The sequence below is a fragment of the Vigna unguiculata genome, chromosome 2 (assembly GCF_037176805.1).
Source record: "Vigna unguiculata cultivar grain cowpea cultivar isolate G323 ecotype 2 chromosome 2, ASM3717680v1, whole genome shotgun sequence".
In the NCBI taxonomy this organism is placed as follows: domain Eukaryota; kingdom Viridiplantae; phylum Streptophyta; class Magnoliopsida; order Fabales; family Fabaceae; genus Vigna; species Vigna unguiculata.
The window spans coordinates 29,153,090-29,170,156 of record NC_140793.1 but is presented as its reverse complement, the minus strand read 5'-3'; the positions used below and the strand labels follow the sequence as shown (position 1 = coordinate 29,170,156).

The 17,067-nt window shown below is 33.1% G+C and overlaps 2 protein-coding genes across 4 annotated transcripts; one reads left to right on the top strand and one right to left on the bottom strand.

The window, feature by feature from the left end:
* Nucleotides 1–2,437: 2,437 nt before the first annotated feature.
* Nucleotides 2,438–7,511, top strand: LOC114173424 (protein CYCLOPS-like). Of its 3 annotated transcripts, none has more exons than XM_028057810.2 (12): nucleotides 2,438–2,747; nucleotides 2,894–3,298; nucleotides 3,686–3,732; nucleotides 3,998–4,138; nucleotides 4,313–4,364; nucleotides 4,445–4,497; nucleotides 4,971–5,638; nucleotides 5,851–5,894; nucleotides 5,984–6,029; nucleotides 6,546–6,594; nucleotides 6,695–6,826; nucleotides 7,246–7,511. In XM_028057810.2, exons 2-12 carry the CDS (start codon nucleotides 3,113–3,115, stop codon nucleotides 7,367–7,369), a joined length of 1,542 nt encoding a protein of 513 aa, XP_027913611.2. In that variant the 5' UTR covers nucleotides 2,438–2,747; nucleotides 2,894–3,112; the 3' UTR covers nucleotides 7,370–7,511. The 3 variants fall into 3 exon arrangements, with proteins under 3 accessions (XP_027913611.2, XP_027913610.2, XP_027913612.2); XM_028057809.2 differs by having other exon boundaries at nucleotides 2,873–3,298; XM_028057811.2 differs by having other exon boundaries at nucleotides 2,446–3,298; nucleotides 6,698–6,826.
* Nucleotides 7,512–12,417: 4,906 nt separating this feature from the next.
* On the bottom strand, nucleotides 12,418–16,820 carry LOC114173428 (exopolysaccharide production negative regulator). The gene is made up of 5 exons (XM_028057822.2): nucleotides 16,383–16,820; nucleotides 15,565–15,695; nucleotides 14,760–14,885; nucleotides 14,468–14,595; nucleotides 12,418–13,126 (listed from the first exon to the last, which is right to left on the bottom strand). Exons 1-5 carry the CDS (start codon nucleotides 16,600–16,602, stop codon nucleotides 12,814–12,816), a joined length of 918 nt encoding a protein of 305 aa, XP_027913623.2. The 5' UTR covers nucleotides 16,603–16,820; the 3' UTR covers nucleotides 12,418–12,813.
* Nucleotides 16,821–17,067: the final 247 nt, after the last annotated feature.

Below are 17,067 nucleotides of genomic sequence, written 5' to 3'. Positions count from 1 at the left end.
ACTTTCAATATAATGACTTAATCAACAACAACAAATTTTTCATTATAAGTTTTTTTAATTTTTTTTTTCTAAATATAAAAGTAAAGTATATACAATAAACATTCGCTTAAGTCCGTATTTTAATTTTGAAAGTTTGATGTAGACTTATGAAATTTTAGGAGTCATATTCAATATGAAATATTATGGGTCATATAATTATAATATGAAATATTATGAGTGTTGAGATTTTGGAGGGATGGTGAAAAATATGAGAGATATAATATATATGATAGATATAAGAGATATATTACCGTTGAAACTTGTTATTTTATTTTATTCATATACTCTCTCTATATATAACAAAACATAACAAAACATAAAGTACAAGTAATTGGTCTGAATGAAGTTGAAGTTGACCAAAATGTTATCTTCAACTAATTAGAAAATGTTACCAACATTGATGTTAATGTGAGTGAGTCAAAAGATTTCCTTTATTTATCATAAGTTATAAATCAAATTAATGGTGCACTCTTTATCCTTCGTCACATTTTACAAAATGGTCGATTGAGAATCACACGTGAATGAACTAAAAATAATCATCAAATAACTTTATGTGTTTTTTTTTTTCTGAAAATAAAATCACAAAATTATTGATATGAGAATTTTTTCTTCTAAATGCGAATTTATGCAGGATGTCTACTTTATATTCTCCCACTCTTTAACCTATCAGGATTATTATGAATACTCATAAATTGTTTTCATACATAAAATGTTTGCATACTGTAAAACATTAAATATGAAGAGATTTTGTATTTGAGAGAGGGATGAAACTCAAGTCTAATATGTTTCGTGAAAAAACAAACTAGGGTAACATGTAATTAATAATGTAAAAACAAACTAGTTAATGTGATATCAAATTCAAATGTTTCACAATGTTACTCATGACGTTTCTATTGCATAAGTTTTATGTTCAAAAGTTTAAATAGGATGTACATAGCAATCAAACAATTTCAGATGAGGAAACTAATTGTAGGGAGAAGAAATGAGTGACGCAAAAGATTGATAGAAAAAATCAATTACAAAAATGGTATTACGAAAGCATTATTAATTAAATTTAAGAAAGGAATCAAAGTCAGACCAATTTAGTGAGAACACGAAATAATGAAGCCAAAAGATATTAATAAAAAAGAAGCACTAAATGACATTATTTTTATTGACTTTTTTTGTCATAGAGATTACAGACAAACTGTGTCAGCGATCTCAATAATGGAACTTGATGGAGACTCAGGAATTAATACACAAATACAATTGAAAGATGGTGTGAGGCAATTATTTTTAGGAGTGATATTGTATTTAAATTTAGGGTGCACAATGATAAAAATTATATTTAGAACAGTTTAGTTTTAATTCTTGTAAAAAAGTTGTACTTTGATATTTTTAATATTTTCCTACTTGTTTTTTCTTTAGTTCTTACCTTTTTAATTATAGTAGGTTTAACATTAAAAATAAAAAATATTAAGTGTAATAATTAAGGTAACAAACAATGCTTTAAATTACGATGACGAGATTTTTTTTTTTTTTGCATAATTTGATTAAGTGACGTATTTACTATTCTTCATTATTGAGATAATTACATTTACAAGTGTTTAGTTTTTAATATATTACAAGTAATAATTTCTGTATTACTTTTGTTAAATAATTATATTTTTCTGCTTATAAAATATTATTTATGTGAATACATATAATTTTATATTACACAATAAAATTTATGCATTTTATCATTTAAATTACTAGTAAAAATATATTTAGTGTATTAAAAATAATATTATTTTTAAATTACTTTTGAATTACTTAAGGATAAAAACATAAATGTATTTGAAAATTTTTATTTTAAAATATGATGAGATAATATCATTAAGATAATTATATTATTATTCTCAAGGTGTACCATAATAATATTCAAATTTAGCGAGTTCATGTGGCCTCACTTGGATGAATACGGTGAAACTGGCTTCTAAGTTTAAACTTAGGATTTTTAGATGAATCACCTGATGGCTGGACGAGAAACAAAGTTTAAAAACATGAAATGAATTTTAGTTGTCACTTTAAAGCAATGCTCTTCATTCTCGTATATAACTTTTTTAATTTTACTTGATATGAGACTTATTCACTTGAATTTCCAATAAATATAAAACTTGAAATGTAAATGTTTGTCTGAAACTATTCATGAGACATGATGGAATTTAATGTTTAGCATGTAACCAGCACTGAGGAATGATTTTCACATCCTATGAAGAGAGTTGAAAGAACGTTGCTGCGTTGCTTAGCCAACAATGAAAGCGCCATCTCAACAGCTTCCAATTTTAAAACCAGAAAATCCATTGAATATTCCTCAACGTTCCTTTCACACTAACCTCTTCCAATTGCACCACCTGCGGCATTTGTTTAGTGCTTAAGATGACCAAACCCTCATTATTTTAATGTAACGATTCTCTTTGCTTCTTTCAAAAGCTAAAAACTTTTCTTACTTTTAAACCTGCCCATTAAACTTCCACGCGGTTTCTAACCATTCAAGGCTTCATTTACCGCCGCAACATTTTCACTTTGGTTGCACACAAGAGACAAACCAGTGCTGCAAAGAATCTTCACAGAATTTATTTTTCACTGTTCGATGCCACTGTTCTGATATTTGTTTAATCAGTGAGAAAAAAGAATCTACTATTCAACTTTTTGTCATGGAACAAAGAAAATACCGAGTCCTAACACAGGTTGTTTTTCTGTTTTTATGAAGTTTCACGTGTTAATTGTTGCAGGGAGCTGTTCCTGTGTTGCATGTAATGTTAGTTTGGATACTCACTCATCAACTCTTTGTTTTTTTCTTCCCTTTTTAAAGTAATATTTTCTAGTTTGACAGAGTTTAGAGGCTTGGATTGTGGGGTTGAATTTTCAGAGAGTGATATAAACGTTTGAGAAACGAAGTAGGTTATTTATTCCTCTGGTTTTGGATGATGGTATTATCATATACGACACAGAATTCAGCTGAAAGCTTTGTTGTGAAACCTGAAAAGCTCAACGAAACTTGAGTTGAAAACAGTATTCAGCAGCTTCAAGTGTTGACCCGAGGCAGAAGAAAATGGAAGGAAGGGGTTTTTCTGGCTTATACAAGAATACAAGTGAAGAGTTGTTCCTGAAAACAGTGATGGAGAGTCCTATTGGTATGCCAGTTCCTACCATGGATATGTTGGGATTCAAAACTGTTTCACAAAGCTTCCGCACCGACAGTGAAGAGCTCTTCAAACGTTGGTTAACAAATGGAGAGGCAAGTCACTATGAATGAGACAAGATCATGTTACTTTGATGTTTGTTGTTTATGTTCTTGTTTTGTTGAACATAAGATCAAAGCAGCAAATTTTCTTGACATGCATATTTTCGTTTAAGTTTCTAAACAATTCCTGAACTTCATATCTCTTTGTATGTATATTTGAGCACATATACTAGTTGACTATGATTGGGAGAGGATGAAAAATTTAGCAGCTACCACTCCTCTGGGTTTCATTCAAGATCAGTTTCTTGATGATGATGAAGTAATTCTATGTAGACATTTTTTTGACTAGGGAACTTGTACTTGGATACTTCTCACCTTATGTTTCTTCATGCTTCATTTCTACTTACACTTTCTTTTGATGATATCTGTTTTGTAAATCAGGGTTACAATTCATCAAGCATGGGACTAAACAGTCGATTATCAAAGAGGTGAGTATGTTTATGAAAGTAACACGTTTTGTTAGTATTACTTGGGTGAATTTCAAAATTAAAAAAGGTATGCTTGTCATGATAGAGTTAATCAAGATATTTAGTTGCAATTAACTGTGATTTTCCAGTTAATCCTTCATTTAATCATGGCTTCAATAATTTTAAATTTTAATTATGCATTTTTTGGTGATAACACTCGAATTTCCTGATGCATAAGTCCTAATCCTTGTTTTGTTTTGAAATTGTGATTGTGTTGAAACTGCAGGATCTCCACTGAGCTAGCAAATAATGTGTCTAATGAGCAACGTGTTAATGTAGCTTCAGAGGGAAGAAACAATGACAAATTGTACATGCAAAATAACGTTTTTACCAATGATGTTTCAGGTGACATCAATTTCCAAATCAGGTAATTGTTGTATCTTCCTCAAATTGCTATGCATATGAAATCTTTGCAAACCCAATTTTATTTCATTGGACTTTATTGCTTCTTCCTTATTATCTTTACTGTGAATTTCTTTGTCAACAATTCAAGAAATAATATGATTTAGAAAGTTTTTCAATACCTGCCAATTTTTTTCAGAGATCCTGTTAACAGAGAACTACAATCTACCAGTGACCTGTTTCTGGCCAAGGTTTGTATATGCCAAACTCATTACTTAAGCTTTAGTTTCACAAAGCTTCATGGTCATTCAATGTCTAAATATTAATGCAGGCTTGGTTTCTTAGTGATCAAAGAGTAACAAGAAGCCGGTCCTCTGAATTGAGGTACCATTACCACACTCTCTGTACTTCTGTTCTTCAAAATCATGTTTACAAGAGGCACTTGCACTATATTAGTTTCTCCGTTGGATTTTATAAGGATGACTTAGTGGTAAAAATTGGAAGGGGTGGGAGAGATTGTGGATTCAACTCTCTCGGTAACAATTTGGTGATATAAGGTTGGGTTGGAAAGGAGAGTGGGAGAGATTGTGGGTTCAACTTCCTCGACCTATGATGTAAAGATACAATACGTGATATATGGATATTGAAAAGTTTGTAGAAATGATTAAAAACACGATAAACGGATATGTGTCAGATACGGATACGTATATCAACTAACATCGCTGATAAAAAAAACTATGGTTACATGCATACAAAGTCATACATTAGATCCTAAAGTTTTAGATTTTTACTTCATTGTTGTTGTGAGCTAATTTGAACCATTTGTCTGAGAGAAAGTTGAAACCACTTATTTGCAGGCGGAAGTATACTGAAATGCAAAATGCTCAAACAAAACAAGGAATAGAATCAATGAGCATATCCCCTCAACATGTGGACACAACAAAACAAGAAATTGCAAATTTTAATGGTTTTGATTACATTACTGTGTGTGAGCTTCCAAGCCAAAAGGGATCATTCATGTCTCCATCCAACTCATCTTCTTCTACCTTCCACGCTCATCAACTGGTTAATGCAGATAAAGTATCATCTTGTGTTAGTATGCTAAAGGGTACATTGCAACGCAAGAGACTATGGAACCAAGTTGAGAAAGAAGCTGCAGGAGATAGTGGCTTAAATGGACTTTTTTGTCCTCAAGAACCAATTTTCCAAACTGGTTTTAGTGAAGAACAAGAAAATTGGAATCATCAAAAGCTAATAAATGTGCAAGGAGCCTCTACTGGTCAAATTAAGGATCCTGGAGTTTACTTTGCTTCAGATGGTTTTGCAAACCAGACAAACCAAACATATGTTGCAAATGTTTCTCGTGAACCTTCTCAAAGCGAATCCTCTGCTGCTGCACCAGTAATCTCTTCTGGTTTAGATGCATGTGAAGGTCCCAGTAATTCAAATCAAAATCTTTGTGAAAGCTCGTGGAAACAAGTGGGAGTGAGTAGAAGTTCAGAAAATACTCAAAACAGAGTCAAAGGTATGAAAATTACACGATGATGGAGTTGCATTAGATCAAGTATCATACTTCACTTCAGCTTTCTTATATAATCATACTTAACACACAAGTATCATATTAGATCAAAATCCTTTACACAACAAATAAGGTCAAAAATGAATCTTTTCTTGATTATTTAAATTTGTAGGCATGTCATTTATTTTTATTACACTGTGTTTTCTTTGGAAATGCAGGTGTCAGAGAACAGATAATGGATAATATAAAAGATGACCGGAAGGTATAACTTACTTTTTTTTTCAATTGTGACTACTATACCAAAAGATTTAACATTTTCTTAATATGAATTAATCTGGCCAAATTGTGCAGAGGAAAAGTCTAGAAAGATACGGATCTGTAACATCAGCTGTTTCAGGTAGCCATTTGTTTTATATTAAATGTAGTTATTTTTCTCTAAAGAATACCTCGGCGTGAGGGGTTGTGTTGAAAGTCGTCGACTAGAGATAATACCAATTTACAATACATAAATAGAGTGTAAGTTGATTTTGTGAGGTTAAATTAGGCTTAAAGTTCACTACTAATAGTAACTTTGATTCTCTCTATTGCTTGACCCTACGTGAAGCTTTTGACCTAAACTTTAGGAACCTCAGCTCAAGATTATTAGTAAGCAATGTAATAGTTTTTTTTGTTAACAGCTCTTTCTCTCAATGAAACACCTATACAAGTAGCTTTATCTGGTAAAATCTTGCAGAGTAGACATTTTAATTATCAGTTCAAAGATTTAACTTCACTGAAAATTTCACCTTCTGGTGAATGTCACACAGCATTTTATGTTATTTGTCAATGTGACAAAAATGTAGAGAAAGTTCTTTATTTTAAGCTGTTCTTCATCCATAATTTGACTATGTCCCTCTTATACATGATTATGCAGAGGAGAAAGGGGACAGCACAAAAAAGCGTAGAGTGGAGCGTTCAAGGAAGTATGTTGAAATAAACTGATAGTCTCATCTTATGTAATAGAACAATTGTTCTAGTTTAAACCTCTTTAAGGCTTATTCTAATGATAACAACATTGTGAAGCAGAATGGCTGAGGCAAAGGAAAGAAATTTGACACCATCAGTTCCCTCTGATATGCAAACTGTCTTGAAGCGGTGTGAAAACCTTGAGAAGGAAGTTCGATCACTGAAACTTAACTTGTCCTTCATGAATAGGTAACAAAAATTAAATCACTGTTAGTCTAGTGTAACATGTGTTTCTGTTGCCTTAATACACCATTATGAACCATACACAATAACAAAAATCATTGTTTTAAAAATACAGAGACTACTCCTACCATGCCAAATAATCTCACATCGCTTAGAAGTCGATGCCGGAAACAGTTCAAATACTCATTTTAACTATAAATCTATGACAGAACTCACACTCTAGAACGGACAATACATCGAATGCATTTTGATTGACAATGATTTTATTATGACTTGGGTCAATTTCAATGACTTAAAACACATTTTATCTTTGGAATTCCAGAGTCAATTTTGCTTGGATTGACTGCATATGCATATATCTCACACAAGATTGCGTTTTAGCAGTTAAATTTGATATACTGAACTCAAACACTGTAAATTTTCAGGAAGGATTCTGAACAAACAAAGCAGATAGAGGATCTTCAGAAGCAGAATGAAGACTTGGCAGATGAAAAGGAACGTCTCCTTGAAGAGATTGAAAGAATTCTTTCTGAAACTGGAAAAATCTAATCTTTTGCTTCCCGGCTACTTTCTGCTCAGAAACTATTTAGTGTTCAGACAAGCTGTGACAAAAAAATCTTACCACAGTTAACTTTTAGACCAAGTGATGGTAAATAGTGAACCTCTGGATTCTGTTATGGTAAAATATAAATGCTTGGATCTCTAAATTGTTATTGTGATAATGTATTTGGTAAAATCTAACTCTTATTAGAGATTTTAGAGGCAAGAACATTGAAGCATGGTTATTCATCCAGAATTTTACAAGGGATTTAGAGTCTTAGATGAGTGCATTTATCAACTTAGACATTATTATGATTGGAAGATATGTTCTTGAATTTATCATCAAAGAAATTTACAAGAATCTTTTCCTAGATTTTTTGTTTCAGTTCATAAGTGCTTTCACATTATTTGAAAATATGGTTAAATTAAGAGATATGTTTTGTTAAAAGTCTACTATGGTATTACAATTTATATCAATGATCTATCCTATATTAAATTAAAAAGTATTTATTCTTTTGTTTTCTTAATATTTAAAAATTCGATCTACATGAATTTTCTTAGAGTGAAATTTCAAGTATTTGCAAATTCTTTTAAGCACAATTACAAAAGTATCGACCGCTGTTTATATCATTGTTATAATTTTGTCTGAGGTTTAATGAAGTTATTAAATTTTAATGTACAATTTTTTTATCTAAACAAATTGTAGCCATGTCTTACTTTATTGTATATTTTTCATATAACAAGTATTAATAATCTTAATACAATATGATTCTAATTTTGGTTCTTCAAATTTTAAAGAGTTTATTTTAATGCTTTAAAATGAAAAAGATATGATTTTAATTTCTAACATTAAATTTGAGGATTAAAATAGATTTTTATAACTGTTTTTATTCTTAAGAACTAAATCCATATTGTACTAAATTTTGTTTAGATTACACAAAAATTTGTGTATTTAGGAAATAAAAGAGAATTTAAGTTCCAACTTGAAGAGACTAAAACACAACTAAACCTATCAATACTCAAGTTAGTAACTATACTTCTTTTTCCAAAACATTTTTATTTTGAAAAAGTAAAGTGAGATATAAAGAGGGGGGAATGAGGAAAATTTTAATATATTCAATAATGCTTAATATGGTAAAATTAATTAGAAAACAACATTATATAGTCAATTTAAATATATATTAAATTAAAAAAGGATTTAATTATATTTTTATCAAATTATTTATTTCTTTATTTTATTTTAGATGGTATTTCTATTTAGAACAAGATCAATAAATCCTTCAATTTTTTTTTTAAAAAAATACAATTTTTAAGATATTCAATTAAGTTATTAAATTTTTAAGATATGCCTTTCATCAGTTAAATTTGATGTTATTAGTTTTATAAATTATATTATGTGTGAATTAAAATCTTTCCTATTTATTTGTTAACATTTTTACTGTTAATCATATGAAATGTGATGCCATTGTTGCGCTTTTAAAAAGTGTTGGGCTTGAATCATTTATTAATAATAAAATCATATTAAATACAATAAATGAATAAATCATAGGATTAAAGACAATTAAACCTAAGAATAACTATATCTTAATTGTAAGTCCTTTTTTTTCAGTGTTATGAAGCTGTGGGCCTGGCCTTTTCGGAGGCCCAAGGTCAGCCCTACTGTAGGACCCCTATACCCTTCCAACTCACTCATTCCTCACTCTTCTGTTTTCCAGAGCTGCTCCTCTTCCTTAAACACTCTTGGTTGAAGCAAGAGCTCTGCTAGGGCATAGGTTCTGTTCTTTTCCAGCTAGCTTCTCGGTTTAATATTCTCAGGTAAGTTGAGCTCTAACTTCATCCTTCCCCTCCTCCAGTTAGAAACTTCGGTTCTGTCTTACATTCTCCCTAATACCCATTCTCAACTTCGTGAGTGTTCCTTCTCAGCATTGTAGGTTGTTCCAGAATCTCGTTTGCACTTACTTGGGTCACCTCTCCTTGCGCTAGTGTCTAAAAAGGTAAGGGAAGCTAGATTTAACCGTTCATTTTGTTGTTGGGTGTCTTGTTGGTTTGTTCCATGTTTATGAGCTTGAGAAGCATGTTTAATCGAATGAAACTGAGTTGCATGCGTGTTTGGATGTTGGTTTGAACTGTGGCTCTATTGCATGTACGCGAACAGTGGCGAGAACTGTCATTCTCGCCCAGGCGAGCTCGTCTCGCCTAGGCGAGAGTCTCAGAAACTCGCCCAGGTTTTGCTGGAGCAACTCGCCCAGGTGGAGGGCTCTGGTTTTGAGCGACGCGTTGTCTCGCTCAGGCGAGAGTGACTCGCCCAAGCGAGTTCTCGAGGAAAAATCTGGTTGGCTCTGCTCACAACCTCGTCCAGGCGAGGTGTTTCATTTTTGGGCGAATAACGATCTCGCCCAGGCGAGCTGGACTTGCCCAAGCGAGGGCTCGTAGAGTGCCACTGTTGCAGGCCTCGTCCAGGCGAGAAGGCCTAGCTTAAGCGAGACAGTCGTTGTAGCCTAGGCGAGGGCTTCTAGCCCAGGCGAGAATAGTGCAAATTTATGTTTTTGGAGTCCTGTTAACCTTGGGTGTGGCTATTTGTCTCGGACATGCAAGATTTTGGTGTGTTTGCATGAGTTGTATGAGTTATATGCACAAAAATCTGTATGATAGCATGAGTAATGTATGAAGTTGTGTTTGGATGGTTGATAATGATGAGCATGAGAAATTTATGTTGAGGTAACAAGTGGTGGTTATGTGATATGAAACATGAGATTGGTGTGAAATAGGCGTAATTCCATGAGTCTCGTGGGGAGACTTTATGGTGGCGTGTAGTGTATATATTAAGATAAGGATTCAAGTAAGGACCGCATCCCGAAACTCTGAAAGGGTCAGTGAGTCTCAAGTAGAGCAAACTGACCCAAGTGGTGAGAGTAGCGGGAGGCCCTAGTCTTTGGCAGGATAATGGCCTTAGACGCTTAAAGGCTAACCTTGTGTGTGGTAGGGTGAAACCCATTGGCAATGGCTCTGCAGAGCAGTAGAGGCCACCACAAGTGCAAGCGTCCAGTGAATCCGATCTTAGTATATGTATCCGGATAATTGAGTCATAGTGTCTTGCTTGTTTGCCATAACATGACTTATGTGTCTCTGTGTTGTATGTCTGAGAATGTTTATGCACTTATTCTTTTACACTATGATAAGTTTCAAGTTACACTAGCTTACCCTTGCATTTTGTGTTGTTTCTGTTATGTTTTCTCTTTTGCGATGATCACCTTCTGGTGGGAGCAGATGAGAGGGAGGTTCGAGATGGATCCGGGAGATGCAGCGGTGCGGCCTAGATTTCCTTGTCTGGATATCTTAGGAGTAGTTTCATGGCTTATGAGGCCTTTTGTATTAGTTGCCTTAGTGGTAACCCTTTTGCAAAACTGTTGCACCCTTTTAAATTTTCTTTTGCTTATGACTATGTGGTGTGCCTAAGTTTCCTTTTTAAGAAATTCCGGATGACTGTAATAGTTATCTTTCCTACGTTTTATATTCCTCTGAGTGCTTCTCGTTATTATGATCTTGTGACGTTTTATTTGGTAGATTAATCTATTAAAAATGGGATGTCATACTAATTCTCTCTAGATTATTTATTAAGATTTTTTTTTTGTTGAAGATATCTATCAGCAGATTTTCAAATGAGAGGTCTTACTATTTCCCAATCATTCTTTTACTCTTCACCCTTTCTTCATCTTACCTGTATTTGAGTTCTTCAATTTCCATTGGACATTTAACATTTGTTCATTTAAATTTCTTTCGAATTTAGGTGCTTTCTTTTAATTTCAACACAATTAAATTCCTCTTCTTTTCTCTTGTTTAAATATTTAAGACTTACGAATTTATGATTACTTTATTTTGTACTTTTGAACGGGCATGTTTCACATAATTGCTATCCAAATCTTGAATCATTCTCAACACCACTTCAAAGATTGCATGTAATGTACTTCTAACATTTCCATTTTTGGACAATTTTTTCAATTTTTTTACTCGAACTGGAATACAAATTTGATTTACACCGAAAATAAATCAAATATAAACTTTGAACCCATGCATTTATAGGAATCCAAAATAGCAAAGTTATTTCAATTATCTAATATGGCCGATTCGGTTATCCGGATATGTATATAAATCAATGTCTTAATCTATTCAGACAAATAACGTTTTAACTCAAACTAGTCATTCAACTTCGTTGATGAAGGTATTTGTCTCCTCCACCGCCATAATTTTTAAAATGTTTACCATAGTGACTTTCGAACAATTTTAATTCAGAAATCTTTCGAAATAAATTTTCCAAAATATATAAAATGAATATAAATTTATTGAAATAGGATTTTCAAAACATATGACATGTTTTCTAGAACAAACTTTTCACAACATGAAATGTTTTCTGAAACAAGATTTTCAGAATAAGTTTTCTAAAACATTTAAAAAATTAAACTTTTCAGAATAATATGAATATGATACTCTCGAACAATTTACTTAAATTTGCAGTCAAACAAAATATATGAATACGATATTGTCGAATAATTAATCTAAATTTGCAGTCAAATAAAATATATGAATATGATACTGTTGAACAATTAATGCAATTAACATTCAGCAAATGATTCGTCAATTGTTATCTCTAATTAAGCCGAATCTCATAAGGCCCATGAATAGTCTTGAAGATAGAAAATGGTGTTCGAAATATCACAAACATCACAAGTTGTCAATATAGTTAACCACTTTATATAGGTTCCCAATCTTCAGGATCATATTAGATAACTTCACAAGCCAACTCTGAAATAAGTGTTACACAGATACTATTTGCACCATGCATTTGAAGAATGAAGCGATGGCAGCAATTTCTATAATTGATGCATGTCAGAGTAAATAAGGGAGTTTTATCATTAGATTTGTCAGGTACATTCATTTTACAACATATATTAGCATTGACAAATAATTTGAATCTATTTAGAATTTGGGATTTATTTGCAAATGACTAGCATGTTCAAGGATAAATTATATTTTTTCTTTCATGACCATGACATCAAACATGAAAAATAAATGGTAAATCCATTTCATTCTCAAGACCACCAAAATCATTCCAACAAATTAAATGCTACAGTAATGAATTTTACAACTTCTTTAACTAGTGCATAGGTGGCTCAACCCCGGCATTTCAAACATATCCGACATATAAGATACAACAATGTAAACCACTATTCCCAAACTCCCTGTTTTAACTAAGCTTAGCATTCTTTCCTTTAATAGTAAATGAGTACATTTACTTTAAACTAATGCAGTTTTAATTCCTCCCCTCCTCGAACTATACATAACTTCGTTACACAGAGCGACACTCATTTATCATGTGACAAGAATATCACCTGCTGCAGTTATAATATTACATTGCGATTCTGCGAAAAGGACATTGCTCTTTCTAAAAACGAGTGCTATAATTTAGGGAAACTAAATATGTCCATGAGACCAAGTCTCTTCCCATATTCTATAGCTAACCAAGCCACAAAAGATAAGTATGCCAAAAGAAAACAAGCGCGCTTGATGAGAACGGCATTGACACGCCAAGGAAACATCCATGTTGTGAAAGATTGATATATAGATGATAGCAGTATATGTAGGAACCTAATGAAGGTTATGGAGATCAATGAAGTTAAGAATCCACTTACAACTCCAATTAAAGTTTCCCACCTCCAATGCTTGGCCCTTCCTTTACTGGAAAACCAGGAAATTGCCATCTCCATAGCCCTGATAGGATATCCATACCAATAAAATAATTGTTTGATAAAAATACCGTTTTTGTAATTAAACGACATATATTTATATGAAATGCCACTCAAACATAATAATTATGTTGATACAAAAAATCACAATGCACCATATATAAATTTAGGTTGTCAATACTGCACTTTCATGGAAGCAAGGACAGCATAGCTCTTATAGGATGACAGAGTGAGGATTATGACCAGCTATGACTCTCAAATCAAATTCAATACTCATCCGAGCCTTGTTCTAATTTACTTAATTAATAGGATATAACCCAAAGTTCATTGGCTTAACGACTTGAAAAAAATAACAGACCGCCCAACTTTCTGTAGTAAACAACGTTACCAGAAATAAAAGGTAGTAGTAATACAATTCAACCTAATCCCATGTAACCTAGCTTTCACTGTGTTCACAATCGACATCACTAACTTGTTATGGGCAGAAGGAATTTTAATATTTTTCTTCAGAAGGATATGTTTACCATGAGAAACGACTCTATATCTCAACACTTCCTGTCTAGAAACATAATAATTATGTGTTCACTCAAAGAACCTTTCGTACAAAAAATATCAACTACAAATTTTATACATGGACTAAACATTGATTGGGAAAAAAACAAGATTCTCCGCTATTTGTTTTCTTGGGTATATCAAGGAGTTATCATGAATTAATCAGTTGAACATATGAATTTGAGTTTTTGACTAAATCCCCACCAACCTATGCCCAAGTTTATTTGCCCTCTTCAAGTAAACAAGCCTGGTTACACATATGGGTGGCCATAAAAAGCTGTATCGAGGGTGTGGATATTTTTTTCGTGACTATAACTGTTTATATTCCCAAGAATAACTAGTGTGAGTGAACAGTAGGGTAAAAGGGGGTGGCCCGTAGGAATCCATGCTGGCAAGAAGAATGGGGAGCATGAGAATTCTGTTGTGGAGGCTATACAACACAGCAGTGGGATAGTGAGAGGGAGGGAGGCATGGGATAGTGAGAGGGAGGGAGGCATGGGATAGTGAGAGGGAGGGAGGCAGACATTAGTTGGGAGTCGGGACTTTCAGGAAAGAGTGAGCATTCAGAACCCTTATCACCTTGATACAGAGGCCTTGGATTTGGATACAGCATACAAAATTCTATTATTTCTTTGACATCAAAAAAAAAAACAACTAAAAGTTGAACAGAGAATGATAAACCTTGAAAATGTTAAGCTTACAATTGTTAGATTCAGAGTTTCCATTCTGCATTCCCGTTTTAATTTAGTAATATAACCTATACATTCATATAGAATGCACAATGAAATATAAGAAAATAGTATAGACTACTCACATGGTAGAATACTCTCTACTCTTTTCAAGAGTAGACTGCTGGTGGGCATGACAACCAAAAAGATTATCTTGAGGTAAACGAACTTTGGAAATGCCAGATGTGTACCAGCAATTGTAAGTTTCATTGACCTAATAAAGGCGGGAGAAAATTAAAAATGACAACATTTTGAACTATGTTGAACTGGTAAATATTGCAGTTCTTACTATATATGACATCATTATGAAATATACATCCAATCAAAGAGGTTCAGCGAGACAACATAGTACAAAAGGCCACAAGTTGAGACCCCTACCTTAAATTTATATTGTGTCAGCCATGCAGCACCAAAATTAGGTCTGCAATATAGAGGAAGGGCCTCATTTGGAGCCTCAGCAAATGCAACTTGTGTCTGACCGGAAAAGTGATCTTTATATTCTACCTGAAACAGTATTAATATAAACTATTTATAGCTACCCAAAAGAACTGCCAAACTCTAGTCATCGTAACCATAAAAAAATAAACCATAGAAGAGCTTTGTGCACACTGATGCATAATGAATTGGTCGTTAGATATGCTAGCATGGTCTATATTTACATATACGTCACTTGGATAAGAGAAAACCGTGTAAGTTTCTCAATCAAAAGAGATAACTATATAAGGCAAGATATATCAGAAATGATATTACTTGGTACTAATAGTTAATAACTAGCGGCCTAACACCTAAGCTCTTGAAAGGACTAATACTAACAGTTAGCTCAGATTCACAGACCAAAGAAAACTTTTACCACTGATTACTACTAAAGTTTTGTGAGGTTTCTAACTCAGAAACACAGTCCATCCTTTGTTCTAAATTATTGATGAATGTTGGATTTATCCTTAGACTTTGGCATATTCAAATGAAGGGGAAAGATTGAAATTTCCAGGGCGTTTCTCTCTGTTCTTGCCAGGTGATCTGACTATTGGAGAGCTTTACTGCCCAATGAACTTGTTTATTAACACAAGTTTCCATTCCATAGTCATTGTTAGGGATAAAATTTTATCTTCCTTCTCAATATTAAAGCAAAAAAAAAAAAATCTGTTTTTACTAAAATAATAAAAAGATTAACTAGTATAATAACCTTGAATACTGAAGCCCAATAGTAATCATAACGGCAGCGAAATTTGCTTCTTTCAAAATGCTGAAACACATCCTTCGCTTTATAATTTAACAATCCAATTTCGCAAATCTTAGATGACCTGATATCAACACCTGTAAAATAATTATGCCATACAGTTTAGTGTGAAGTAAAACAAGCAATAATGCCTTCAATTATCTGTGAAGCAAGCGACTATAACAATAACAGAAATATCAGTGTGGCAAACATAATCAAATCAATCATTAGGAAGTGTAATTTGAAGGTAGCATAGATAATTTGCTTCCTTTTCATAAATCAATCAATGGAAATATATACATATACATTTTTGCTATCAAGAAAAAAGAAAAAATCAAGACTGTTTATACAGGACAAACTTAACACAGGCTATATTATGCATCTAAACCAGAATACAGAGTTTTTAAAGCTTTCAAAACTTCAAATTGTTGCAGGTTGAAGGCCTCAAAGTATAACCAGATTCATAACAACGGAAAGTTCAGGTAAAAGCATCGTCTAAGGCTTCTTAAATTGTTACTAAAGAAATACACATCTATATGCTTTACACAGAGCAGGTAAGCATTTCCCCGTTCCCACCACATTTTGAAGTTCAATATAGTCATTTTGATCTGGAAACTAAGTAACCAAGAAGTATGAGCAGCTAAATTAAGTTAAATTTGTCAAAGCAAGCACTTAATCAACTTCCTCTGCTTAATTTTCAGTTTTCCCCTGCGTCGAAAATACATAACCAAAGGGAAAAAAAAAAACAGTTCCCCAAACTAAGCTTCGAAGATTGACTAACTAACCTGTGGAGACGATTTTGCACTGTGAGGGGAGAGAAATGGGGTTGGGAATAGAGAAATCGGCGAACATGAGAACCAGCAAACCAACCAGAAAGGGAATTGAGAGAAAGAAGAGGAAGGGGAAGACAATCGCAAGAACCCATCGCAGTACGACAAACACGACGCCGTTCTTCTTGGGCGGTTCCGGTTCTTGGGAGTGGGAGTGAGAATCAGAGGGATCCATGAATCTGGAAAGGGCTAGGCCTTGCCGGAAGAAAAGTGGTGTCAATGCCGGTCACCGGTGGTCGGAACCATTTAACCGGTGATCGGAGGAAAGGGGTTTCGGTTGGAACCGCACAACGGGAACGAGATATTTGTAGGGTAACGGAAAACGGGATTTGGTTGGTCACGTGGTCATGGTCAAACAAACACCACACAAGAGTCTAGACTATTGATCATTCAACTCCCTTGTGTTGTGCCTTGCCTCCTTTAAATTTTCTGATACATGTCAATTTTCGTCTCCAATATTTAAAACGCTACTATTTTATATCATTAAAAAATTAAAATTCAGACATAGATACTGAACATTCAGCATGTAATAAAATGTATGATAATGATAATATTTGAATTTATCTATTTATTACATAAAATTACAATATTTAAGCATAAATTGCGTACTTCAATAACTAATAAATAATTATAAAATTTA

Coding starts and splice junctions, on each gene's coding strand:
- LOC114173428 (XM_028057822.2), bottom strand. CDS start 16,602: ATGGATCCCTCTGATTCTCACTCCCACTCCCAAGAACCGGAACCGCCC. Junction 14,886..15,564: donor ATTGGGCTTCAGTATTCAAG/GTTATTATACTA, acceptor ATACTGTTTCAG/GTAGAATATAAAGATCACTT. Junction 13,127..14,467: donor AGTAGAGAGTATTCTACCAT/GTGAGTAGTCTA, acceptor ATATCCTATCAG/GGCTATGGAGATGGCAATTT.
- LOC114173424 (XM_028057810.2), top strand. CDS start 3,113: ATGGAAGGAAGGGGTTTTTCTGGCTTATACAAGAATACAAGTGAAGAG. Junction 4,498..4,970: donor AGCCGGTCCTCTGAATTGAG/GTACCATTACCA, acceptor ACTTATTTGCAG/GCGGAAGTATACTGAAATGC. Junction 5,639..5,850: donor TACTCAAAACAGAGTCAAAG/GTATGAAAATTA, acceptor TTGGAAATGCAG/GTGTCAGAGAACAGATAATG.